The sequence below is a fragment of the Cyclopterus lumpus genome, chromosome 5 (assembly GCF_009769545.1).
Source record: "Cyclopterus lumpus isolate fCycLum1 chromosome 5, fCycLum1.pri, whole genome shotgun sequence".
Lineage (NCBI taxonomy): Eukaryota > Metazoa > Chordata > Actinopteri > Perciformes > Cyclopteridae > Cyclopterus > Cyclopterus lumpus.
This window is the reverse complement of record NC_046970.1, coordinates 160,220-187,711: the sequence shown is the minus strand read 5'-3', so window position 1 is coordinate 187,711 and position 27,492 is coordinate 160,220. Positions and strand designations below refer to the sequence as shown.

General features: G+C 49.2%; 2 protein-coding genes across 5 annotated transcripts in view; one reads left to right on the top strand and one right to left on the bottom strand.

The window, feature by feature from the left end:
- Positions 1-251: 251 nt before the first annotated feature.
- Positions 252-27,417, bottom strand: fam219aa (family with sequence similarity 219 member Aa). 4 transcript variants are annotated; one of them, XM_034533440.1, is made up of 8 exons: positions 27,344-27,414; positions 14,596-14,821; positions 14,066-14,264; positions 6,952-7,048; positions 6,410-6,503; positions 4,935-5,015; positions 2,903-2,957; positions 252-2,535 (listed from the first exon to the last, which is right to left on the bottom strand). In XM_034533440.1, exons 3-8 carry the CDS (start codon positions 14,087-14,089, stop codon positions 2,377-2,379), a joined length of 510 nt encoding a protein of 169 aa, XP_034389331.1. In that variant the 5' UTR covers positions 14,090-14,264; positions 14,596-14,821; positions 27,344-27,414; the 3' UTR covers positions 252-2,376. The 4 variants fall into 4 exon arrangements, with proteins under 4 accessions (XP_034389331.1, XP_034389330.1, XP_034389328.1 ...); XM_034533439.1 differs by having other exon boundaries at positions 14,066-14,161; positions 27,344-27,367; XM_034533437.1 differs by lacking the exon at positions 14,066-14,264 and having other exon boundaries at positions 27,344-27,417.
- dnai1.2 (dynein, axonemal, intermediate chain 1, paralog 2) overlaps positions 26,908-27,492 on the top strand; it is a 24,749-nt gene continuing 24,164 nt past the window's right edge. The window contains exons 1-3 of the mRNA XM_034533408.1: positions 26,908-27,042; positions 27,141-27,206; positions 27,321-27,419. Of these exons, the coding sequence (XP_034389299.1) occupies positions 27,007-27,042; positions 27,141-27,206; positions 27,321-27,419 (201 nt within the window). The 5' untranslated portion in view covers positions 26,908-27,006. The remainder of the gene's footprint in view (positions 27,043-27,140; positions 27,207-27,320; positions 27,420-27,492) is intronic.

Sequence of the window (27,492 nt, the reverse complement as noted above, 5' to 3'; positions counted from 1 at the left end):
GGATCAGCGCAGAGCTAATCACAAATACCCAACCCCCCCCAATGCATCCCTCCTCCCATTCTCTCTTTCCTGGCAGAAAAGGTGTCTTCAGTCACTTCATCACCAGCAGTGTTTCACATGTGTTGGACCTCATGTCTGAAGCAGTCTACCCCCCCACCCCAATAATTCCACCCATCTATTGGTGAAATGTGGAAAACATAAAAAAAGAGACTTGTGCAAAACTTGCAATTAAAAAGAAACGCACGGCGCCGTCACACTTCAGATATCGAATATTTATTTTTTTGATATGTTGCACTATACACAGAACTTTGACACTGTTAAAATCTAAATGGAACCAGTTCACAATCATCTTAATAAGCACCTGACAAATAAAATGTACAAAAAAAATCTGTCTGCACGTGAAATATTTCCCATTCTTGTAAAAATAAATTTAAAAAAACACACAAATAAATATCTTCTGTTACAATGCATTAATTAATACTAAACTCAGGAGATTAGTGAAGCTCCGCCCCTTGGGCTGGAGGAGAGCACGCCTCCCCATGTGAGAATCTATTGGGATGATGATATTAAATAATATCAGCACCATAGTCCAGTTAAACATGTTAATGTTACATGTACTCGTAGCTCACGAGTGACATTGTACCTGCTCTACTCTCTATTCTGGTATTGATATATTAAATACATTTCATCACCTACACATGGCACACCTGTTTTAATGCTTGTTGTCTTGTGTCACTCAAATGCATTGAGGCCGTATGATAAAGTACATCAATGATGACAGAAAGGGGACTCGGAAGGGAAACAAAAAGTAAAATTATATCCAAGTAGCTTTTAGCTCTTATTATTCATTCACTAAAATAAATATGTCTTTCTTGACCATGCTTCCTGGATAACTCTAAGAGGCGTGTGTCTATCTATGTTTAAGTTATGATGGACAGGTGTCAAAATGTGCATTTGGTGTTATGGGGGAAACAGATCCACATGCAAGTGACTTTTATCATCTGTAGACATTAAGAGATGTAAACAAATAACCAGGATGCTTTAAATTCTTCCTCCTCCACATCATTGGCATAAAGCATCGACAATACACAGCCGTGTCCGGTGCTACATGTACAGACCCCAGATCAGACGGGTCGAGGGGAATACGAGCAGATGGACAACCATTCAACCCCAAAGCACTAGAACTAAAAGTGTGTGTGTCTCTTTTCTCAATAAAACTAATAATCCATATCATTTCCATCCAAGCAATATGGAATCAATTTATAGACCAAAACTAACATAGGGCCTAAACTGCACAACGTTCTATGTATTTGCACACGTTCTCTTATTATTATTAGTAGAAGTATTTTGTGACCACATTCACTGGTGGTGACTTCCCGTGTGCTCCGCACGCACGCACGCACGCACGCACGCACGCACGCACGCACGCACGCACGCACGCACGCACGCACGCACGCACGCACGCACGCACGCACGCACGCACGCACGCACGCACGCACGCACGCACGCACGTCTGACGTTACAGAGGACCTAAATACTCCTCATGTGTCTCAAAGTGTTCAGAGGACACAAACTGGTGAATCATCTGCACCAGCTGGCCATCGGGACGCAGAGTTAACAGGCAACATGCAAAAATATGTTTTCAGCTCCTTTGAACTGAATGTGAAACGATTATGCAGCACGACCGGCATAGAGGCGTAACTGACAAACTAGAAACCGAAATGTGGAGTTCCTCCATCGCGTCGAGCGTTAGAGTTTCACCAGCAGCTCGATGGGTCAGAGCGACACATTTAGACACGCACAGGTCATGTGCACACACACACACACACACACACACACACACACACAGGAGAACGAAGCAGACTGCAGAAAGAGAAAGAAAACCAATGGCCACTACAACACTTCCAATCTCTCCTTGTCCTTCGATCCGACTCTTTCAATGACACCCCGGTGGAAGCAGTCGACTCCGTGGACGACGTCACCGTGACATCACCGTGACGTCACTGTGATGTCACGGTGATGTCACGGTGATTTCAGCTTTTGGTTCCAGCTGATTTTGTGTCCGTTGTTCGACGATGGAGCACAACCCCCCCGAGGTCCTCGTAAGCCAGCATATCCACAAGCATGAGATGGAAGTCAGACAAATCCTTGGAGGTCCTGTTTGTGCCATCAGTCAACGAAGCAGGATGTACAGATCCAACCATAGGAGGAACGCGCAGAGTGGCTCTTCTCTCACGACCGGTCTCCATCTCTTCAAATTCGCATTAAGAACCGATGGTTTCCTGCCAGCTGATAGTTGTTCCTCCTCGCTGCCACTCTACTCAGTCGTTGTCAGTGCAGGTGGCAGGCGGGAGGGTTTCTGTGGGGGTGGGGGGGCTATTGGATTTGACAGGCTGTGGAGGGAGCAGCCTGGCAGCACATGCAGGTGGGGTTGACCGCTTTGGGAGGGATCAGATCCAGGTCCTCGTCGTCGGGGATCTCATCGAGCCGGTACCCATCCTTCAGGAGCTGGATGTTGAGGTCCTGGTTGATCTGCTGAGAAAGGCCGAGGAGAGGAGACATCAGCAGAGCTTCAGGACAACGTTGACCACCGTGTGAGGTGAACTATTTCCCGTGTGGACCATCTCACTGTGATGAACCGTTACAGAGGGCAGCCATAGGATGTTAGCAGGTCATAAGAAGCATAACAAAAACAGATTCTACTCGGAGAGAAAGACATGAAAAGGAATTTGAATGAGAACTATGAGAAATCGTTACAGATGACTGTGGCTATGAATGCTGGGAGGAGCCATACGGTCATCTACCTGGTGTGAGTGGTGTGACAATGGGACTGGGTGATCAGGTGTGGGTTCACCAAACAGTATAATGTGTGTATAGATACCTGGTCCCTCAGACATCTCACCTCGGCTGAGGAGTATCCTGATGAGGAGTATCGGGACATGTCGAAGTCATCGTCACTGAAAGACAGGTGAGGTCAGCAGTGAGACAGGTGAGGTCAGGAGTGAGACAGGTTCAAGAGAACAGTGAAGCAGGTGATGTCAGCAGTGAGACAGGTTCAAGAGAACAGTGAAACAGGTGATGTCAGGAGTGAGACAGGTTCAAGAGAACAGTGAAGCAGGTGATGTCAGCAGTGAGACAGGTTCAAGAGAACAGTGAGACAGGTGATGTCAGCAGTGAGACAGGTTCAAGAGAACAGTGAAGCAGGTGATGTCAGCAGTGAGACAGGTTCAAGAGAGCAGTGAAACAGGTGATGTCAGCAGTGAGACAGGTTCAAGAGAACAGTGAGACAGGTGATGTCAGCAGTGAGACAGGTTCAAGAGAGCAGTGAGACAGGTTCAAGAGAACAGTGAGACAGGTGAGGTCAGCAGTGAGACAGGTTCAAGAGAGCAGTGAGACAGGTTCAAGAGAACAGTGAAACAGGTGATGTGAGCAGTGAGACAGGTTCAAGAGAACAGTGAAACAGGTGATGTCAGCAGTGAGACAGGTTCAAGAGAGCAGTGAGACAGGTTCAAGAGAACAGTGAGACAGGTTCAAGAGAACAGTGAAACAGGTGATGTCAGGAGTGAGACAGGTTCAAGAGAACAGTGAAACAGGTGATGTCAGCAGTGAGACAGGTTCAAGAGAGCAGTGAGACAGGTTCAAGAGAACAGTGAGACAGGTGAGGTCAGCAGTGAGACAGGTTCAAGAGAACAGTGAGACAGGTGATGTCAGCAGTGAGACAGGTTCAAGAGAACAGTGAGACAGGTGATGTCAGCAGTGAGACAGGTTCAAGAGAGCAGTGAGACAGGTTCAAGAGAACAGTGAGACAGGTGAGGTCAGCAGTGAGACAGGTTCAAGAGAGCAGTGAGACAGGTTCAAGAGAACAGTGAAACAGGTGATGTGAGCAGTGAGACAGGTTCAAGAGAACAGTGAAACAGGTGATGTCAGCAGTGAGACAGGTTCAAGAGAGCAGTGAGACAGGTTCAAGAGAACAGTGAGACAGGTTCAAGAGAACAGTGAAACAGGTGAGGTCAGCAGTGAGACAGGTTCAAGAGAACAGTGAGACAGGTGAGGTCAGCAGTGAGACAGGTTCAAGAGAGCAGTGAGACAGGTTCAAGAGAACAGTGAGACAGGTGAGGTCAGCAGTGAGACAGGTTCAAGAGAACAGTGAGACAGGTGAGGTCAGCAGTGAGACAGGTGAGGTGAGCAGTGAGACAGGTTCAAGAGAACAGTGAGATAAGATGTCTGAAAGGGGAAGTTGGGAGACTGGGAGCGGTTCAGATATCCTGACTTTTAGGGGGAGTAAATGCTGGATCCTACATTTCCCATGATGCAACTACTACTCTTTCGTCCCCTGCTGTGGTTCTAGTTTGTAAGACTTTTTTTTTCTCTATTGGGGTTATTTAGTCTGTGATTATTTATTTGTTCCTAATAGATGAAACATCTCCAAAATTATTGTCTGTTTTTCAATGAGGCTGAAAATGACAATAACAAAGTTTTTTAAATGAAATCTGAGTAGTAATATCAGGCAAATGCACCAAACGGGCTTCATTTCCCCCTAAATGAATAATCTGCCTTTCAAACAGCGAACAGGGCGACATTCTGCGTGAGTCAGATGAAGCAATACTTCAGCTCTCATTTCACATGAGTCTTCCTCATGGAGCAGCGTATGGAGGACACAAAGGGAGGGACTCATCTGTGGCAAATGAAGACCTGCTGGTGCATGGGGAGGGGGGGGGGAGCACTCCCTCTGAGCAGCTTTTCCTTGCCCAAATCCTCACCCCGCTATCCTCTAATCCCGCGCCCCGGGAGAGGCTTTGTCCCCTTTTAGGATCTCTTCTGTTAAGAACTCTCTCAAGTTGCCCTCTGGATTATTAATGTGCAACCCGGCAGATTGAGACCGACTAAACTGCCAGTTAGCTAAACGTTCTAGATGTGTGATATACAGTACATACCTGTCAGTGTCCAGGGCTACCAGGGGCTTCTCATCTGGGCTCTGGTCTAAAGAGGAGTAGCCTTTGTTTGGCACCACTAGCCTGGAGATGACACAGAAGACTTAAAACACAACACAGGAATCTCTGCACCGAGTGGCACAGTTCCAAACATTTAAAATCAAGGCAGGAAAAGGATGGGGGGGGGGGGGGGGGGGGAGTCCTGAATGTGGTGCTCTTCTCACAGGCCCCAAGGAAACACTGATCTGCAGGCGTTTCTAGAGTATTTCCCCCCCAGTGAGACTCAGAGTCCAGACCACTCGGTGGCCGTTCTTATTTTTCACTAATCCACCACCAGTGAGTGGGATTAGACGGATGAGCCTGACGGCGTGTCTGACGGCGTGTCTGACGGCGTGTCTGACGGCGTGTCTGACGGCGTCCCGGCAGTCTGACGGCGTCCCGGCAGTCTGACGGCGTGTCTGACGGCGTCCCGGCAGTCTGACGGCGTGTCTGACGGCGTGTCTGACGGCGTGTCTGACGGCGTGTCTGACGGCGTGTCTGACGGCGTGTCTGACGGCAGTCTGACGGCGTGTCTGACGGCGTGTCTGACGGCGTGTCTGACGGCGTGTCTGACGGCGTGTCTGACGGCGTGTCTGACGGCGTGTCTGACGGCGTGTCTGACGGCAGTCTGACGGCGTGTCCGACGGCGTGTCCGACGGCGTGTCTTACGGCGTGTCCGACGGCGTGTCCGACGGCGTGTCCGACGGCGTGTCCGACGGCGTGTCCGACGGCGTGTCCGACGGCGTGTCCGACGGCGTGTCCGACGGCGTGTCTGACGGCAGTCTGACGGCGTGTCTGACGGCGTGTCTGACGGCAGTCTGACGGCGTGTCTGACGGCGTGTCTTACGGCGTGTCCGACGGCGTGTCCGACGGCGTGTCCGACGGCGTGTCCGACGGCGTGTCTGATGGCGTCCCGGCAGTCCGACGCCGTGTCCGACGCCGTGTCTGACGGCGTGTCTGATGGCGTCCCGGCAGTCTGACGGCGTGTCTGACGGCGTGTCTGACGGCGTGTCTGATGGCGTCCCGGCAGTCTGACGGCGTGTCCGACGGCGTGTCCGACGGCGTATCTGACGGCGTGTCTGACGGCGTATCTGACGGCGTGTCTGACGGCGTGTCTGACGGCGTGTCTGACGGCGTGTCTGACGGCGTGTCTGACGGCGTGTCTGACGGCGTCCCGGCAGTCTGACGGCGTGTCTGACGGCGTGTCTGACGGCGTGTCTGACGGCGTGTCTGACGGCGTGTCTGACGGCGTCCCGGCAGTCTGACGGCGTCCCGGCAGTCTGACGGCGTGTCTGACGGCGTGTCTGACGGCGTGTCTGACGGCGTCCCGGCAGTCTGACGGCGTGTCTGACGGCGTCCCGAAACAGAAACATGCTCGAGATGCTAATTGAAGCAAAGTGTCGACACAACAAGAAACAAGGAGGTAGTGGAGCGGTTACCTTGTCCGGGCATTCTTCTTGGGCTGTTGATTGACTGGACTTCCCACGGTGCCGTTCTTCACGGATGCCTTCCTGGCGAGGTCCCTCTGTTTCTCTGGGCAACCACAGGGTGTGAGGTCATCAGTAAATGCTTCAATAAACCTTCATGACCTTCAGATGCCCATTAATATGATTTAGTGTGTCAGTCATATTATCTGCTCTACAACTGCTGTACGGAACACAACACGTTAACTTTAAGTTTGAGAAGACGTAGCTGAACATTTTGTGCATGTGGAGTTTCAGGAAACAATATTTTCCCTTTGGACCAAATAAATGTGACAGTGTCGAGGCACCTTTGACTGGAGAAGTAAATTACAATGCATATAATTAAATGACTAATAACATTCAGAATATTTCGGCCTATTTTTACCTTTTATGATATTAATTCACACACATCTGCATACTGCACATTGCTGTTCATTTGTGTAACTTTTTCCATTCTAAAGGGCTGTGTTACTGCTTCCTGCTTATGAAGGGTGAGGTTGTGTGTTTTCTTGTGATACCTATTTGGACTTGCAGAGGGGAGGGCTTGTAGTTCATGGCCACGGTCTCTCCCTTGGTGTCAGCATTGGCCTCTGAGGTCGAGGATGCTGCGGGGTCCTAGAACACAGAACAGAGCATGTCAGCTTGGCTGCCACTAAATAACAACACCAACAACTCACTGCCTGTGTTGTGTTTTATAGAATGAATTATTCTAGTGGCTGTAGACAGGAGTAAACTTGGACCAAAGTTGTTTCAGGTAAAACAGTTCAAATCAACTTGTGTTATACTTCCAGCTGAGGACAGAACACAGAGCTGAGGACAGAACACAGAGCGGAGGGCACCACCAGCTCAGTACCCCCCCCGTGAGCCACTATAGCTGCCTGGTTTTCGGCATCAATAGGCTCGAGTGTTCTACGTCTCGGCTCCGTCTCTTTCTGTGTGAGCGGTGACGTCGAGGGGAGGAGGCTGTGAGGGAACAGAGGGGGTTGCTGTTGGAGCCACGGCTTCCCCAGATCGAGAGAGGGGAGCTGGGCCGCGCTGGGCCCGCTCTGCTGACAGAGCTCCACATTATGTTGATCCGACAGACCTCCCCTTGTAGCACTCTGAGGGTCTCCACACGGACCACCAGGCTTTCAATTGCTCTGTATTCTCACAAGAGGTGAGGTGGGGTGGCTGTCGTATTTAAACTATCCTCCATTAAATACCTGGACATTGAACTTTTTTTGTATTTTTAAAGTTGAAAGACCACTGCTCTATACTCACATCTTTATACTTCATAAAGGGTATTTAAAGATTGCAGGGGGATTGATGGGATTTCTAAATAAATATGTCTATGAATCGCCACCTTAACGTGGTGGAGGAGTTTGAGTGGCTCAGTGATCCTGGGAGCTATGTTGTCCGGGGCATCAGCCCCTGGTAGGGTCTCCCAAGGTAAACAGGTCTCGGGGGAGAGCCCAGACTAAGAGCGGTTCAATAAACCCTGATGATAAGCAGCCCACGGACTGAAGTTACCTTGCCCGGACAAGGGAAACCGGGGCACCCTCCCGGAGCCAGACCCAGGAGGGGAGCTCGTCGGCGAGCATCTGGTGGCCGGGCTTTCGCCCATGGGGCCCAGTCGGGCTCAGCCCGAAAAAACATCATGGAGCAGCAGTCACCCTGTGGACCCACCACCCGCAGGGAGAATTATCGGGGTCGGGTGCTCTGTAGACCGGGCGGCGGGCCAGGCGGGAGACCTGGGCGGGCCGATCGCCGGCGGCATAGACTAGCTCTAGGGACGTGGAACGTCACCTCACTAGTGGGGAAAGAGCCAGAGCTGGTGCAGGAGGTGGAGCGGTACCAGCTAGATATAGTTGGGCTCACCTCCACGCACAGCATGGGCTCTGGAACCAAGCTCCTGGAGAAGGGTTGGACTTTGTCCTCTTCTGGAGTTGCCCAGGGTGAGAGGCGCCGGGCGGGAGTGGGGATACTCACGAGCCCCCGGCTGAGCGCCGCTGTGTTGGAGTTTTCCCCGGGGAACAAGAGGGTCGCCTCCCTGCGCCTACGGGTTGCGGGGAGTAAGGCTCTGACTGTTGTTTGTGCTTATGCACCGAACAGCATTTCGGAGTATCCGGCCTTCTTGGAGTCGGTGGAAGGGGTCCTGGAAAGGGCGCCGCCTGCCGACTCCATAGTTCTCCTGGGAGACTTCAACGCTCACGTGGGCAATGACAGAGAAACCTGGCGGGGCGTGATTGGGAGGAACGGCTTGCCCGATCTGAACCCGAATGGTGTTTTGTTGTTGGACTTCTGTGCTAGCCACAGTTTGTCCATAACGAACACCATGTTCGAACATAAGGTGGCTCATAAGTGTACCTGGTACCAGAACACCTTAGGCCGGAGATCAATGATCGACTTTGTAATCGTATCATCTGATCTGCGGCCATATGTCTTGGACTCTCGGGTGAAGAGAGGAGCAGAGCTGTCAACTGATCACCACCTGGTGGTGAGTTGGATCAGATGACCGAAAGAACGAGATCTCGGATACAAGCGGCCGAAATGAGCTTCCTCCGTAGGGTGGCCGGGCTCAGCCTTAGAGATAGGGTAAGGAGCTCGGACATCAGGGGGGAGCTTGGAGTCGAGTCGCTGCTCCTTCGTGTCGAAAGGAGTCAGCTGAGATGGTTCGGGCATCTAGTTAGGATGCCTCCTGGACGCCTCCCATTAGAGGTTTTCCGGGCACGTCCAACTGGTAGGAGGCCCCGGGGAAGACCGAGGACACGCTGAAGGGATTATATCTCCCGGCTGGCCTTGGAACGCCTCGGGATCCCCCAGAATGAGCTGGAAAGTGCTGCGGGTGAGAGGGAAGCCTGGGTCGGCCTGCTGAACCTGCTGCCACCGCGACCCGACCCCGGATAAGTGGGTGATAATGGATGGATGGATGGATGGAGACACAGATACGCCTGGATCAATTTGATCAAAAACACTTCCATGGTGTCACTATGAAATACTAGAAGAATTTAGGGCTGATCCCATCTCACAGGGCCCGATAAAACATTCATGAGCATTTAGCAGGAACAGTGAGAATATCAATCCTCATGTAACACGTTTAAAAAACAAGCTGCCAAAAACATCCAAACATCTGGTCCAAAAACCAAACACAACACTGAGACACACATGGGGGATGGAGGTAGTACTGGGGTGTGGAGGTAGTAATGGAGGGTGTAGGTAGAAATGGAGGGTGGTGGTAGTAATGGGGGGTGGTAGTAGCAATGAGGGTGGAGGTAGTAATGGGGGGTGGTAGTAGCAATGAGGGTGGAGGTAGTAATGGTGGGTGGAGGTAGTAATGGGGGTAGTAATGGGGGATGGAGGTAGTAATGTGGGGTGGCGGTAGTAATGGAGGTAGTAATGTGGGGTGGAGGTAGTAATGGGGTTAGTAATGGGGGGTGGAGGTAGTAATGTGGGGTGGAGGTAGTAAAGGGGGGTGGAGGTAGTAATGGGGATAGTAATGGGGGGTGGAGGTAGTAAAGGTGGGTGGCGGTAGTAATGGGGATAGTAATGTGGGGTGGAGGTAGTAAAGGTGGGTGGCGGTAGTAATGGGGATAGTAATGGGGGGTGGAGGTAGTAAAGGTGGGTGGCGGTAGTAATGGGGATAGTAATGTGGGGTGGAGGTAGTAAAGGTGGGTGAAGGTAGTAATGGGGGTAGTAATGGGGGGTGGAGGTAGTAATGTGGGGTGGAGGTAGTAAAGGGGGGTGAAGGTAGTAATGGGGGTAGTAATGTGGGGTGGAGGTAGTAATGGGGATAGTAATGTGGGGTGGCGGTAGTAATGGGGGGTGGAGATAGTAATGGGGGTAGTAATGTGGGGTGGAGGTAGTAAAGGGGGGGTGGAGGTAGTAATGGGGATAGTAATGTGGGGTGGCGGTAGTAAAGGTGGGTGAAGGTAGTAATGGGGGTAGTAATGGGGGGTGGAGGTAGTAATGTGGGGTGGAGGTAGTAAAGGGGGGTGAAGGTAGTAATGGGGGTAGTAATGTGGGGTGGAGGTAGTAATGGGGATAGTAATGTGGGGTGGCGGTAGTAATGGGGGGTGGAGATAGTAATGGGGGTAGTAATGTGGGGTGGAGGTAGTAAAGGGGGGGTGGAGGTAGTAATGGGGATAGTAATGTGGGGTGGCGGTAGTAATGGGGGTAGTAATGGGGGGTGGAGGTAGTAATGTGGGGTGGAGGTAGTAAAGGGGGTGAAAGTAGTAATGGGGGTAGTAATGTGGGGTGGCGGTAGTAAACGGGGGTGGAGGTAGTAATGGGGGTAGTAATGGGGGGTGGAGCTAGTAAAGGTGGGTGGCGGTAGTAATGGGGATAGTAATGTGGGGTGGTGGTAGTAAAGGGGGGTGGAGGTAGTAATGGGGGTAGTAATGGGGGGTGGAGGTAGTAATGTGGGGTGGAGGTAGAAATGGGGGTAGTAATGGGGGGTGGAGGTAGTAATGTGGGGTGGAGGTAGTAAAGGGGGGTGAAGGTAGTAATGGGGGTAGTAATGTGGGGTGGAGGTAGTAATGGGGATAGTAATGTGGGGTGGCGGTAGTAAAGGGGGGTGGAGGTAGTAATGGGGGTAGTAATGTGGGGTGGCGGTAGTAATGGAGGTAGTAATGTGGGGTGGTGATAGTAATGTGGGGTGGAGATAGTAATGTGGGGTGGAGGTAGTAATGGAGGTAGTAATGTGGGGTGGAGGTAGTAATGGGAGTAGTAATGTGGGGTGGCGGTAGTAATGGAGGTAGTAATGTGGGGTGGAGGTAGTAATGGGAGTAGTAATGTGGGGTGGCGGTAGTAATGGAGGTAGTAATGTGGGGTGGTGATAGTAATGTGGGGTGGAGATAGTAATGTGGGGTGGAGGTAGTAATGTGGGGTGGAGGTAGTAATGTGGGGTGGAGATAGTAATGTGGGGTGGAGATAGTAATGTGGGGTGGAGGTAGTAATGTGGGGTGGAGATAGTAATGTGGGGTGGAGGTAGTAATGGGGGGTGGAGGTAGTAATGTGGGGTGGAGATAGTAATGTGGGGTGGAGATAGTAATGTGGGGTGGAGGTAGTAATGGGGGGTGGAGGTAGTCATGCACAAGCCAAACTAAAGCAACAAGATACATTATTGCCATCAGACCTAATGTTGTATCTTTTCCATGTTCCTCAGCTGCCATCCCGACCAATGCATCTCCTATTGTGATGGAAAGGTGACCTCCCTCCATTTGTCCACCAGCCCCAGAACTCTCGGCCAAAAGCCCCTTGAATGCTCTCAATAGTCTCATTCTCATGTGACGATACAGCATTATCCATTTAACTGGAATAATTAATGAGTGCTGCCATGACAGCACACGGATGAGGCATTCCCAGTGACAGGCCCTTCCCTAGGATCATCGAGGCTTACACACAGAATCTTCTTTTCTCCTTCTTGTTTTGCACACGTCCCTTTGCACCACGGGCGGATACTGTGATGAGGTAGGGTCACGTTGTGTGTCGAGTAAATCCCTTTGAAATATCTCAGCAGCGCTGCCAGTTCATAATGAAAGGGATTGGATATTAAAGTGAATGCGACAGAATCCACCGCCACTTCTCGGCTGTAAGACGACAATAAATTACTGATCGCGACTAGCGGGTAGCCCATAATAAACAAGTTGCAGTTCATCTTAAAATAGACCAGCTTACACTGCATCACTTTAAAGTTTGGCCGAAAAGAACCAGAAGTTCCCAAACCTACAAATAAATCCTTATATGCACCTTTGGATAGGCCATATAAAACATGCACCTGGAGCCTATAGATGATGTGGCACATTGATGTTGATGCATGTAAAGGTCAAACAGGGCCACTGGCTCTGACCTTCAACATGCATTCAAAGACACCTGCGCACACACACAGCCTGTTCATCAGCCTGTCCTGAGACTCCTTTACTGCCTCTGATGATGAAGAGCCACAAGGCCGCTGACACAGCACACACACACCAAGCGATTGGCAGGATTACACATGGCGGACTCCCACTGGCATTATCGACTGGTCCATCAGGTGACCATTAAAACTGTTGCATGTTCTCCGTATGACAACGTCAGGGCTGGGCTGTCTGTCATCATTACATTTAGATGACACTAATCATTCTCAAAGGTCCTTCTGCTGGACGGTGGGCCAGTTTGTGAAAATGGCCGTTTTTGGGACAATGTGTTTAATAAAAAATAAAAAAAATAAATTCAAGTTAACATTCACAATCTAAAGCGTGAAACATTTATGATAAAAGACAATAACTCAGTGATTCAAGTCATTTAAAATACTATAAAATTCTTCCATCATAAGAAGGACTGATTTCATAGGTGTAATATGGTCTCATAATGCCTGTATTTGACATGTGAATGTGTATTTAAATGGACGTGACTTTACATTACATTACATTACATGTCATTTAGCTGACGCTTTTATCAAAAGTGACTTACAATCATGTTACATTCATACACTTTAGACACAGCTACAGGGAACAATTCAGGGTTAAGTGTCTTGCTCAAGGACACATCGACTAGGGCGGGGATTGAACCGCCAACCCCCTGATTGAAAGAGTGACCTGCTAACCACTGACCCACAGTCGCCCTGATAGTAATGGGGGGGTGGAGGTAGTAATGCACCCAGTAATGTCTTCATCCGGGTCATCGTTAGCAGGGTCCTTTGAAGTACATATTGCCATGAAATATTTTTATTTTGCACAAACCCTCCAGTGTGGCTTTAATCAGTTTCTAACACCCTTTTCCACCGATGAGCCCTTCACAAGATGGAATAAGCACCTGGAGCTGATCATTCACCACAAAGACACTGCAACGCTTCCACTCCATTGTCTTCTATAAACAGCTATTGTATTTGTGTGACATTCATTCTCAACTAGAAGGCAGGTGCATTCATGCATTTTATCAACCACAATGAAGTTATTACCATTAAAATACACAGCGATGTGTGTGATTCTGACACAATTAGACATGGCTTGAATGGAAAGTGAGGGACTGTTTCAGAGGCTGGGACTAGGGCAAGATAATAGATAACATTTAGGAGGCCACGGCCCGATAATAAGGAATGAACTATACGATTAGTAACCGTTAAACTGCAGCCACAATCCAAGTCTCTCTGGAGGAAACATGAGAGCAGACTGATCAATGCTTCACAAGGAGAGGCCTTTGCTGCTGCGTAAAAAGAGACGTTCTGTACCACAGAAAGTATGTTCTTCGGTGATTTCTGCCTCAGGGGTAGGAGGGCTGGGGAAGCACGGGTACTGTCATGAACAGCACAACTGGGAGCTCTGCTTTAGCTGAAAACCCAAAGGCAACAAACGAAAAGGGCCAGCTGTTTGAGGCTGCTTGGTTTGAAGTATGGAGAAAATCAGAACTATCTATGGTAATAATACGATGGGTTGCTGAAATAAGGAGAAATGTCTCAAAATGTATAGCGAATAAGAGCAGTGGTTCAGTAAGTTATTTCATATCTTGTCCAGTGGCCAGTATTATGCATTCAAACCTGGAGAAACATACCCCAGTGTTATAAACTATAATAACTAAATATATAACTATAATAGAGTGAGGATGAAGCACAGAATGATTTAAGTGTACTGGCAGGTCCAATAATAAACCATGAAGGAGAGGCTATATATCTCTTACTATGGGCCTGCTCGGGCTAGCCATCCTGAGGGGTGGACGTCTGCAGTGTCGGTGTGGACAGAGCTCCTGTTCACGCGCTCATGGGGCTCACAGCACCTACAGCCCCCCGACCCAAATAACACGTCACCACATAGACAACACACACACACACACACACACACAGTGGGCTCCGTGGCCTATTGACGTTAATGCGCACATACTGACGTGGATTAAAAACAACAACAACAACAACAATATATTAGTCAAAAGCGTGGTTTAAGTCCTGGGATGCAATACAGTGACACAATGCGTGTTAACGTGCATTACTGATGTGCTCTATGGAGAAAGAGATGACGTTAGCCGCCATCCTCTCATCTCTACACCCATCCCAAAGGCTCCGTGAGGGCCAACGCTGCTAAATGCTATCGGTTAGCTCTCACGCGCAGATTTAGTCACACAGCTGTCAAGATAAACCCACGAGCGAGATGCCGCTTGCAGTTAATACAATGATTTGCATAAACGGGGTGTGTGTTTATTTATTTTTTTCTTACCAAAGGCTGCGTCTCTCCGTTGACTGGAGGTACTTGGAACCGGTCGGTTTCTTCCATCATTTTAACAAAGCGTTATAGAAAAGTCGAGGTGAACGGAGCCTCGTGTCTAACGGTCCCAGTAGATGATGCTCGGTGGTCGGGATCCTTCGTGTTTCAGCATGATAGCAGTTCGTTTTCCTCCATCCTGACAGAGGTGACTCGACAGCAAAACAGCAGTACCGCCCCACTTCCGGGTCGTTAGAATATTCATGAGAGGGCTGACCAATCACAGAGTATCTCAAATATTCAAGAGGACTGACCAATCACAGAGTCTCTAGAATATTCACGAGAGGGCTGACCAATTACAGAGGAGATCACGTTGAAACGCATAACAATATTAATAATACTTCGAATTTATATAGCTTTTCTAGCCACTCAAAGATGCTTTAAATAAGGCATAGACAAAACTAAATAGAAAGACAAGGAGCAAACAAAACAAACAGAACATTTCAGGTAAAAAGAAGAAAAAAAATGGAGAACCTATGAGGAATCAGTCATGTAGTGGAGGGTAGGGTGCAGGAGTTAGTTAGTCATGTAGTGGAGGGTAGGGTCAGGAGTTAGTTAGTCATGTAGTGGAGAGTCGGGTGCAGGAGTTAGTCATGTAGTGGAGGGTCAGGTACAGGAGTTAGTCATGTAGTGGAGGGTAGGATGCAGGAGTTAGTCATGTAGTGGAGGGTAGGGTGCAGGAGTTAGTCATGTAGTGGAGGGTCAGGTACAGGAGTTAGTCATGTAGTGGAGGGTAGGGTGCAGGAGTTAGTCATGTAGTGGAGGGTAGGGTGCAGGAGTTAGTTAGTCATGTAGTGGAGGGTAGGGTGCAGGAGTTAGTCATGTAGTGGAGGGTCAGGTACAGGAGTTAGTCATGTAGTGGAGGGTAGGGTGCAGGAGTTAGTCATGTAGTGGAGGGTCAGGTACAGGAGTTAGTCATGTAGTGGAGGGTAGGGTGCAGGAGTTAGTTAGTCATGTAGTGGAGGGTAGGGTCAGGAGTTAGTTAGTCATGTAGTGGAGGGTAGGGTGCAGGAGTTAGTTAGTCATGTAGTGGAGGGTAGGGTGCAGGAGTTAGTTAGTCATGTAGTGGAGAGTCGGGTGCAGGAGTTAGTCATGTAGTGGAGGGTAGGGTGCAGGAGTTAGTCATGTAGTGGAGGGTTAGGTACAGGAGTTAGTCATGTAGTGGAGGGTAGGGTGCAGGAGTTAGTCATGTAGTGGAGGGTCAGGTACAGGAGTTAGTCATGTAGTGGAGGGTAGGGTGCAGGAGTTAGTCATGTAGTGGAGGGTCAGGTACAGGAGTTAGTCATGTAGTGGAGGGTCAGGTACAGGAGTTAGTCATGTAGTGGAGGGTAGGGTGCAGGAGTTAGTTAGTCATGTAGTGGAGGGTAGGGTGCAGGAGTTAGTTAGTCATGTAGTGGAGGGTCGGGTGCAGGAGTTAGTTAGTCATGTAGTGGAGGGTCGGGTGCAGGAGTTAGTCATGTAGTGGAGGGTCGGGTACAGGAGTTAGTCATGTAGTGGAGGGTCAGGTACAGGAGTTAGTTAGTCATGTAGTGGAGGGTCGGGTGCAGGAGTTAGTTAGTCATGTAGTGGAGGGTCGGGTGCAGGAGTTAGTCATGTAGTGGAGGGTCAGGTACAGGAGTTAGTTAGTCATGTAGTGGAGGGTCGGGTGCAGGAGTTAGTTAGTCATGTAGTGGAGGGTAGGGTGCAGGAGTTAGTTAGTCATGTAGTGGAGGGTAGGGTCAGGAGTTAGTTAGTCATGTAGTGGAGGGTAGGGTGCAGGAGTTAGTTAGTCATGTAGTGGAGGGTCGGGTGCAGGAGTTAGTCATGTAGTGGAGGGTAGGGTGCAGGAGTTAGTTAGTCATGTAGTGGAGGGTCGGGTACAGGAGTTAGTCATGTAGTGGAGGGTCGGTGCAGAAGTTAGTCATGTAGTGGAGGGTAGGGTCAGGAGTTAGTTAGTCATGTAGTGGAGGGTAGGGTGCAGGAGTTAGTCATGTAGTGGAGGGTAGGGTCAGGAGTTAGTTAGTCATGTAGTGGAGGGTCAGGTACAGGAGTTAGTCATGTAGTGGAGGGTCGGGTACAGGAGTTAGTCGTGTAGTGGAGGGTCGGGTGCAGGAGTTAGTCATGTAGTGGAGGGTAGGGTCAGGAGTTAGTTATTCATGTAGTGGAGGGTAGGGTCAGGAGTTAGTTAGTCATGTAGTTGAGGGTAGGGTGCAGGAGTTAGTCATGTAGTGGAGGGTCGGGTACAGGAGTTAGTCATGTAGTGGAGGTTCGGGTGCAGGAGTTATTTAGTCATGTAGTGGAGGGTCGGGTGCAGGAGTTAGTTAGTCATGTAGTGGAGGGTCAGGTACAGGAGTTAGTTATTCATGTAGTGGAGGGTCGGGTGCAGGAGTTAGTTAGTCATGTAGTGGAGGGTAGGGTCAGTAGTTAGTTAGTCATGTAGTGGAGGGTAGGGTCAGTAGTTAGTTATTCATGTAGTGGAGGGTCAGGTACAGGAGTTAGTTATTCATGTAGTGGAGGGTCAGGTACAGGAGTTAGTTATTCATGTAGTGGAGGGTCGGGTGCAGGAGTTAGTTAGTCATGTAGTGGAGGGTAGGGTCAGTAGTTAGTTAGTCATGTAGTGGAGGGTAGGGTGCAGGAGTTAGTTAGTCATGTAGTGGAGGTCTAGGGTCAGTAGTTAGTTAGTCATGTAGTGGAGGGTAGGGTCAGTAGTTAGTTAGTCATGTAGTGGAGGGTAGGGTGCAGGAGTTAGTTATTCATGTAGTGGAGGGTAGGGTCAGGAGTTAGTTATTCATGTAGTGGAGGGTAGGGTCAGGAGTTAGTTATTCATGTAGTGGAGGGTCGGGTGCAGGAGTTAGTTAGTCATGTAGTGGAGGGTAGGGTCAGTAGTTAGTTAGTTATGTAGTGGAGGGTAGGGTGCAGGAGTTAGTTATTCATGTAGTGGAGGGTCGGGTCAGGAGTTAGTTATTCATGTAGTGGAGGGTAGGGTCAGGAGTTAGTTATTCATGTAGTGGAGGGTCAGGTACAGGAGTTAGTTCTTCATGTAGTGGAGGGTCAGGTACAGGAGTTAGTTATTCATGTAGTGGAGGGTAGGGTGCAGGAGTTAGTCATGTAGTGGAGGGTAGGGTACAGGAGTTAGTTATTCATGTAGTGGAGGGTCTGGTACAGGAGTTAGTCATGTAGTGGAGAGTCGGGTGCAGGAGTTAGTCATGTAGTGGAGGGTCAGGTACAGGAGTTAGTCATGTAGTGGAGGGTGGGGTGCAGGAGTTAGTCATGTAGTGGAGGGTCAGGTACAGGAGTTAGTCATGTAGTGGAGGGTAGGGTGCAGGAGTTAGTTAGTCATGTAGTGGAGGGTAGGGTGCAGGAGTTAGTTAGTCATGTAGTGGAGAGTCGGGTGCAGGAGTTAGTCATGTAGTGGAGGGTCAGGTACAGGAGTTAGTCATGTAGTGGAGGGTCAGGTACAGGAGTTAGTCATGTAGTGGAGGGTAGGGTGCAGGAGTTAGTCATGTAGTGGAGGGTCAGGTACAGGAGTTAGTCATGTAGTGGAGGGTAGGGTGCAGGAGTTAGTCATGTAGTGGAGGGTCAGGTACAGGAGTTAGTCATGTAGTGGAGGGTCAGGTACAGGAGTTAGTCATGTAGTGGAGGGTAGGGTGCAGGAGTTAGTTAGTCATGTAGTGGAGGGTAGGGTGCAGGAGTTAGTCATGTAGTGGAGGGTCAGGTACAGGAGTTAGTCATGTAGTGGAGGGTAGGGTGCAGGAGTTAGTTAGTCATGTAGTGGAGGGTAGGGTGCAGGAGTTAGTTAGTCATGTAGTGGAGGGTCGGGTGCAGGAGTTAGTTAGTCATGTAGTGGAGGGTCGGGTGCAGGAGTTAGTCATGTAGTGGAGGGTCGGGTACAGGAGTTAGTCATGTAGTGGAGGGTCAGGTACAGGAGTTAGTTAGTCATGTAGTGGAGGGTCGGGTGCAGGAGTTAGTTAGTCATGTAGTGGAGGGTCGGGTGCAGGAGTTAGTCATGTAGTGGAGGGTCAGGTACAGGAGTTAGTTAGTCATGTAGTGGAGGGTCGGGTGCAGGAGTTAGTTAGTCATGTAGTGGAGGGTAGGGTCAGGAGTTAGTTAGTCATGTAGTGGAGGGTAGGGTGCAGGAGTTAGTTAGTCATGTAGTGGAGGGTCGGGTGCAGGAGTTAGTCATGTAGTGGAGGGTAGGGTCAGTAGTTAGTTATTCATGTAGTGGAGGGTCAGGTACAGGAGTTAGTTATTCATGTAGTGGAGGGTCAGGTACAGGAGTTAGTTATTCATGTAGTGGAGGGTCGGGTGCAGGAGTTAGTTAGTCATGTAGTGGAGGGTAGGGTCAGTAGTTAGTTATTCATGTAGTGGAGGGTCAGGTACAGGAGTTAGTTATTCATGTAGTGGAGGGTCAGGTACAGGAGTTAGTTATTCATGTAGTGGAGGGTCGGGTGCAGGAGTTAGTTAGTCATGTAGTGGAGGGTAGGGTCAGTAGTTAGTTAGTCATGTAGTGGAGGGTAGGGTGCAGGAGTTAGTTAGTCATGTAGTGGAGGTCTAGGGTCAGTAGTTAGTTAGTCATGTAGTGGAGGGTAGGGTCAGTAGTTAGTTAGTCATGTAGTGGAGGGTAGGGTGCAGGAGTTAGTTATTCATGTAGTGGAGGGTAGGGTCAGGAGTTAGTTATTCATGTAGTGGAGGGTAGGGTCAGGAGTTAGTTATTCATGTAGTGGAGGGTCGGGTGCAGGAGTTAGTTAGTCATGTAGTGGAGGGTAGGGTCAGTAGTTAGTTAGTTATGTAGTGGAGGGTAGGGTGCAGGAGTTAGTTATTCATGTAGTGGAGGGTCGGGTCAGGAGTTAGTTATTCATGTAGTGGAGGGTAGGGTCAGGAGTTAGTTATTCATGTAGTGGAGGGTCAGGTACAGGAGTTAGTTCTTCATGTAGTGGAGGGTCAGGTACAGGAGTTAGTTATTCATGTAGTGGAGGGTAGGGTGCAGGAGTTAGTCATGTAGTGGAGGGTAGGGTACAGGAGTTAGTTATTCATGTAGTGGAGGGTCTGGTACAGGAGTTAGTCATGTAGTGGAGAGTCGGGTGCAGGAGTTAGTCATGTAGTGGAGGGTCAGGTACAGGAGTTAGTCATGTAGTGGAGGGTGGGGTGCAGGAGTTAGTCATGTAGTGGAGGGTCAGGTACAGGAGTTAGTCATGTAGTGGAGGGTAGGGTGCAGGAGTTAGTTAGTCATGTAGTGGAGGGTAGGGTGCAGGAGTTAGTTAGTCATGTAGTGGAGAGTCGGGTGCAGGAGTTAGTCATGTAGTGGAGGGTCAGGTACAGGAGTTAGTCATGTAGTGGAGGGTCAGGTACAGGAGTTAGTCATGTAGTGGAGGGTAGGGTGCAGGAGTTAGTCATGTAGTGGAGGGTCAGGTACAGGAGTTAGTCATGTAGTGGAGGGTAGGGTGCAGGAGTTAGTCATGTAGTGGAGGGTCAGGTACAGGAGTTAGTCATGTAGTGGAGGGTCAGGTACAGGAGTTAGTCATGTAGTGGAGGGTAGGGTGCAGGAGTTAGTTAGTCATGTAGTGGAGGGTAGGGTGCAGGAGTTAGTTAGTCATGTAGTGGAGGGTCGGGTGCAGGAGTTAGTTAGTCATGTAGTGGAGGGTCGGGTGCAGGAGTTAGTCATGTAGTGGAGGGTCGGGTACAGGAGTTAGTCATGTAGTGGAGGGTCAGGTACAGGAGTTAGTTAGTCATGTAGTGGAGGGTCGGGTGCAGGAGTTAGTTAGTCATGTAGTGGAGGGTCGGGTGCAGGAGTTAGTCATGTAGTGGAGGGTCAGGTACAGGAGTTAGTTAGTCATGTAGTGGAGGGTCGGGTGCAGGAGTTAGTTAGTCATGTAGTGGAGGGTAGGGTCAGGAGTTAGTTAGTCATGTAGTGGAGGGTAGGGTGCAGGAGTTAGTTAGTCATGTAGTGGAGGGTCGGGTGCAGGAGTTAGTCATGTAGTGGAGGGTAGGGTGCAGGAGTTAGTTAGTCATGTAGTGGAGGGTCGGGTGCAGGAGTTAGTCATGTAGTGGAGGGTAGGGTGCAGGAGTTAGTTAGTCATGTAGTGGAGGGTCGGGTGCAGGAGTTAGTTAGTCATGTAGTGGAGGGTCGGGTGCAGGAGTTAGTCATGTAGTGGAGGGTCAGGTACAGGAGTTAGTTAGTCATGTAGTGGAGGGTCGGGTGCAGGAGTTAGTTAGTCATGTAGTGGAGGGTAGGGTCAGGAGTTAGTTAGTCATGTAGTGGAGGGTAGGGTGCAGGAGTTAGTTAGTCATGTAGTGGAGGGTCGGGTGCAGGAGTTAGTCATGTAGTGGAGGGTAGGGTGCAGGAGTTAGTTAGTCATGTAGTGGAGGGTCGGGTACAGGAGTTAGTCATGTAGTGGAGGGTCGGTGCAGAAGTTAGTCATGTAGTGGAGGGTAGGGTCAGGAGTTAGTTAGTCATGTAGTGGAGGGTAGGGTGCAGGAGTTAGTCATGTAGTGGAGGGTAGGGTCAGGAGTTAGTTAGTCATGTAGTGGAGGGTCAGGTACAGGAGTTAGTCATGTAGTGGAGGGTCGGGTACAGGAGTTAGTCGTGTAGTGGAGGGTCGGGTGCAGGAGTTAGTCATGTAGTGGAGGGTAGGGTCAGGAGTTAGTTATTCATGTAGTGGAGGGTAGGGTCAGGAGTTAGTTAGTCATGTAGTGGAGGGTAGGGTGCAGGAGTTAGTCATGTAGTGGAGGGTCGGGTACAGGAGTTAGTCATGTAGTGGAGGTTCGGGTGCAGGAGTTATTTAGTCATGTAGTGGAGGGTCGGGTGCAGGAGTTAGTTAGTCATGTAGTGGAGGGTCAGTTACAGGAGTTAGTTATTCATGTAGTGGAGGGTCGGGTGCAGGAGTTAGTTAGTCATGTAGTGGAGGGTAGGGTCAGTAGGTAGTTAGTCATGTAGTGGAGGGTAGGGTCAGTAGTTAGTTATTCATGTAGTGGAGGGTCAGGTACAGGAGTTAGTTATTCATGTAGTGGAGGGTCAGGTACAGGAGTTAGTTATTCATGTAGTGGAGGGTCGGGTGCAGGAGTTAGTTAGTCATGTAGTGAAGGGTAGGGTCAGTAGTTAGTTAGTCATGTAGTGGAGGGTAGGGTGCAGGAGTTAGTTAGTCATGTAGTGGAGGGTAGGGTCAGTAGTTAGTTAGTCATGTAGTGGAGGGTAGGGTCAGTAGTTAGTTAGTCATGTAGTGGACGGTAGGGTGCAGGAGTTAGTTATTCATGTAGTGGAGGGTAGGGTCAGGAGTTAGTTATTCATGTAGTGGAGGGTAGGGTCAGGAGTTAGTTATTCATGTAGTGGAGGGTCGGGTGCAGGAGTTAGTTAGTCATGTAGTGGAGGGTAGGGTCAGTAGTTAGTTAGTTATGTAGTGGAGGGTAGGGTGCAGGAGTTAGTTATTCATGTAGTGGAGGGTCGGGTCAGGAGTTAGTTATTCATGTAGTGGAGGGTAGGGTCAGGAGTTAGTTATTCATGTAGTGGAGGGTCAGGTACAGGAGTTAGTTATTCATGTAGTGGAGGGTCAGGTACAGGAGTTAGTTATTCATGTAGTGGAGGGTAGGGTGGAGGAGTTAGTCATGTAGTGGAGGGTAGGGTACAGGAGTTAGTTATTCATGTAGTGGAGGGTCTGGTACAGGAGTTAGTCATGTAGTGGAGAGTCGGGTGCAGGAGTTAGTCATGTAGTGGAGGGTCAGGTACAGGAGTTAGTCATGTAGTGGAGGGTAGGGTGCAGGAGTTAGTCATGTAGTGGAGGGTCAGGTACAGGAGTTAGTCATGTAGTGGAGGGTAGGGTGCAGGAGTTAGTTAGTCATGTAGTGGAGGGTCGGGTGCAGGAGTTAGTCTTGTAGTGGAGGGTCGGGTACAGGAGTTAGTCATGTAGTGGAGGGTCGGGTGCAGGAGTTAGTTAGTCATGTAGTGGAGGGTCGGGTGCAGGAGTTAGTCATGTAGTGGAGGGTCGGGTACAGGAGTTAGTCATGTAGTGGAGGGTCAGGTACAGGAGTTAGTTAGTCATGTAGTGGAGGGTCGGGTGCAGGAGTTAGTTAGTCATGTAGTGGAGGGTCGGGTACAGGAGTTAGTCATGTAGTGGAGGGTCAGGTACAGGAGTTAGTTAGTCATGTAGTGGAGGGTCGGGTGCAGGAGTTAGTTAGTCATGTAGTGGAGGGTAGGGTGCAGGAGTTAGTTAGTCATGTAGTGGAGGGTAGGGTGCAGGAGTTAGTTAGTCATGTAGTGGAGGGTCGGGTACTGGAGTTAGTCATGTAGTGGAGGGTCGGTGCAGAAGTTAGTCATGTAGTGGAGGGTAGGGTCAGGAGTTAGTTAGTCATGTAGTGGAGGGTCAGGTACAGGAGTTAGTTTGTCATGTAGTGGAGGGTCGGGTGCAGGAGTTAGTTAGTCATGTAGTGGAGGGTAGGGTGCAGGAGTTAGTCATGTAGTGGAGGGTAGGGTCAGGAGTTAGTTAGTCATGTAGTGGAGGGTCGGGTGCAGGAGTTAGTTAGTCATGTAGTGGAGTGTCGGGTGCAGGAGTTAGTCATGTAGTGGAGGGTCGGGTACAGGAGTTAGTCATGTAGTGGAGGGTCAGGTACAGGAGTTAGTTAGTCATGTAGTGGAGGGTCGGGTGCAGGAGTTAGTTAGTCATGTAGTGGAGGGTCGGGTGCAGGAGTTAGTCATGTAGTGGAGGGTCAGGTACAGGAGTTAGTTAGTCATGTAGTGGAGGGTCGGGTGCAGGAGTTAGTTAGTCATGTAGTGGAGGGTAGGGTGCAGGAGTTAGTTAGTCATGTAGTGGAGGGTAGGGTCAGGAGTTAGTTAGTCATGTAGTGGAGGGTAGGGTGCAGGAGTTAGTTAGTCATGTAGTGGAGGGTCGGGTGCAGGAGTTAGTCATGTAGTGGAGGGTAGGGTGCAGGAGTTAGTTATTCATGTAGTGGAGGGTCAGGTACAGGAGTTAGTTATTCATGTAGTGGAGGGTCGGGTGCAGGAGTTAGTTAGTCATGTAGTGGAGGGTAGGGTCAGTAGGTAGTTAGTCATGTAGTGGAGGGTAGGGTCAGTAGTTAGTTATTCATGTAGTGGAGGGTCAGGTACAGGAGTTAGTTATTCTTGTAGTGGAGGGTCAGGTACAGGAGTTAGTTATTCATGTAGTGGAGGGTCGGGTGCAGGAGTTAGTTAGTCATGTAGTGGAGGGTAGGGTCAGTAGTTAGTTAGTCATGTAGTGGAGGGTAGGGTGCAGGAGTTAGTTAGTCATGTAGTGGAGGGTAGGGTCAGTAGTTAGTTAGTCATGTAGTGGAGGGTAGGGTCAGGAGTTAGTTATTCATGTAGTGGAGGGTAGGGTCAGGAGTTAGTTATTCATGTAGTGGAGGGTCGGGTGCAGGAGTTAGTTAGTCATGTAGTGGAGGGTAGGGTCAGTAGTTAGTTAGTTATGTAGTGGAGGGTAGGGTGCAGGAGTTAGTTATTCATGTAGTGGAGGGTCGGGTCAGGAGTTAGTTATTCATGTAGTGGAGGGTAGGGTCAGGAGTTAGTTATTCATGTAGTGGAGGGTCAGGTACAGGAGTTAGTTATTCATGTAGTGGAGGGTCAGGTACAGGAGTTAGTTATTCATGTAGTGGAGGGTAGGGTACAGGAGTTAGTTATTCATGTAGTGGAGGGTCTGGTACAGGAGTTAGTCATGTAGTGGAGAGTCGGGTGCAGGAGTTAGTCATGTAGTGGAGGGTCAGGTACAGGAGTTAGTCATGTAGTGGAGGGTAGGGTGCAGGAGTTAGTCATGTAGTGGAGGGTCAGGTACAGGAGTTAGTCATGTAGTGGAGGGTAGGGTGCAGGAGTTAGTTAGTCATGTAGTGGAGGGTCGGGTGCAGGAGTTAGTCATGTAGTGGAGGGTCGGGTACAGGAGTTAGTCATGTAGTGGAGGGTCGGGTGCAGGAGTTAGTTAGTCATGTAGTGGAGGGTCGGGTGCAGGAGTTAGTTAGTCATGTAGTGGAGGGTCGGGTACAGGAGTTAGTCATGTAGTGGAGGGTCAGGTACAGGAGTTAGTTAGTCATGTAGTGGAGGGTCGGGTGCAGGAGTTAGTTAGTCATGTAGTGGAGGGTCGGGTACAGGAGTTAGTCATGTAGTGGAGGGTCAGGTACAGGAGTTAGTTAGTCATGTAGTGGAGGGTCGGGTGCAGGAGTTAGTTAGTCATGTATTGGAGGGTAGGGTGCAGGAGTTAGTTAGTCATGTAGTGGAGGGTAGGGTGCAGGAGTTAGTTAGTCATGTAGTGGAGGGTCGGGTACAGGAGTTAGTCATGTAGTGGAGGGTCGGTGCAGAAGTTAGTCATGTAGTGGAGGGTAGGGTCAGGAGTTAGTTAGTCATGTAGTGGAGGGTCAGGTACAGGAGTTAGTTTGTCATGTAGTGGCGGGTCGGGTGCAGGAGTTAGTTAGTCATGTAGTGGAGGGTAGGGTGCAGGAGTTAGTCATGTAGTGGAGGGTAGGGTCAGGAGTTAGTTAGTCATGTAGTGGAGGGTAGGGTGCAGGAGTTAGTCATGTAGTGGAGGGTAGGGTCAGGAGTTAGTTAGTCATGTAGTGGAGGGTCAGGTACAGGAGTTAGTTTGTCATGTAGTGGAGGGTCGGGTGCAGGAGTTAGTTAGTCATGTAGTGGAGGGTAGGGTGCAGGAGTTAGTCATGTAGTGGAGGGTAGGGTCAGGAGTTAGTTAGTCATGTAGTGGAGGGTCAGGTACAGGAGTTAGTCATGTAGTGGAGGGTCGGGTACAGGAGTTAGTCGTGTAGTGGAGGGTCGAGTGCAGGAGTTAGTCATGTAGTGGAGGGTAGGGTCAGGAGTTAGTTATTCATGTAGTGGAGGGTAGGGTCAGGAGTTAGTTAGTCATGTAGTGGAGGGTAGGGTGCAGGAGTTAGTCATGTAGTGGACGGTCGGGTACAGGAGTTAGTCATGTAGTGGAGGTTCGGGTGCAGGAGTTATTTAGTCATGTAGTGGAGGGTCGGGTGCAGGAGTTAGTTAGTCATGTAGTCGAGGGTAGGGTCAGTAGTTAGTTAGTCATGTAGTGGAGGGTCAGGTACAGGAGTTAGTTATTCATGTAGTGGAGGGTCAGGTACAGGAGTTAGTTATTCATGTAGTGGAGGGTAGGGTCAGGAGTTAGTTATTCATGTAGTGGAGGGTCAGGTGCAGGAGTTAGTTAGTCATGTAGTGGAGGGTAGGGTCAGGAGTTAGTTATTCATGTAGTGGAGGGTCAGGTACAGGAGTTAGTTATTCATGTAGTGGAGGGTAGGGTCAGGAGTTAGTTATTCATGTAGTGGAGGGTAGGGTGCAGGAGTTAGTTAGTCATGTAGTGGAGGGTCGGGTGCAGGAGTTAGTTAGTCATGTAGTGGAGGGTAGGGTCAGGAGTTAGTTAGTCATGTAGTGGAGGGTCGGGTGCAGGAGTTAGTTAGTCATGTAGTGGAGGGTCGGGTGCAGGAGTTAGTTAGTCATGTAGTGGAGGGTCAGGTACAGGAGTTAGTTATTCATGTAGTGGAGGGTAGGGTGCAGGAGTTAGTTAGTCATGTAGTGGAGGGTAGGGTCAGGAGTTAGTTATTCATGTAGTGGAGGGTAGGGTCAGGAGTTAGTTATTCATGTAGTGGAGGGTCAGGTACAGGAGTTAGTTATTCATGTAGTGGAGGGTCAGGTACAGGAGTTAGTTATTCATGTAGTGGAGGGTAGGGTCAGGAGTTAGTCATGTAGTGGAGGGTAGGGTACAGGAGTTAGTTATTCATGTAGTGGAGGGTCGGGTACAGGAGTTAGTCTTGTAGTGGAGGGTCTTGAATGTGTATAGGGTGGGAGCCTGATGGATGTGGATGGGGATAGGGAAGCAATTTCATGCATTGACGGTGAATTTAACTCTTTACTAATACAAACAGTTGTTGAATATAATTCTGCATTACCTTAACTTACCGATATATTTGTATAATTTCAGGAAAAAATATAGCCTCTTTGTCTACAGTATGACACACTATTAATATGTTCTTTTTATATATATATTATATAAATATATATAAATATTTATATATATGTTCTTTATATATATATATATATATATATATAAATATTCAATATATATATTTAATATATACAGTATATATATAAATCCTGATATAATATGGATGATATTAAAGAACATATATAACATATACATAAACATAATGTAAATACATCATTATATATATATTCTTTATTTAGATATATATTATATTCTTTATATATATTTCTAGCACTATAGTTGGATAACTGACCCAGAGGACTGGCCGAGACTGCTGGTTGTCTTGGCAACATATACACACCAACTGGCAGCTAGCTTCCGGTTGCTCTGCCCACGTCACTATTAGCTTTCTTTGACTTCGTGTTTTTGTACTTTCACAATGCCGAACAATATCGCCGCGACGTCAGGCAGAAAGGTGAAGGACAACTCTTTCCTCTCGCGACTAATATTTTGCTCAACGTGTTTTTTTCCGTGGCACGACGTCACAAATAAACCCGCTTGTTTCCCACGCAGGCCTCCGTGGCCCCGAAGGCCGCGCCACCCGGGGGGAAGACCACCAAGGCGGCGAGTAAGAACAAGGTGGGCGCACTTCCAGAACAATAACACACATGTGACCACATTACAGACATGGCTGAAAGATGTGCGCTAGTGAGTCAGCGCTGTGAAAGCGTGACGTCATTTGTACCGTTCCAGGATGAGGAGGAGGGAGTGGATACCGGCGATGGGTGCGATGAGTGGTCCTCTGGGAAAGCACTTGTCAAGCCCTCAGATCAGCTGGAGCTCACCGAGGCTGTGAGACATCTGCATCTTCATCTCGTGGTCATTATTATTATCATTAATACCTGGCCATGTGTAACCTGTGCTC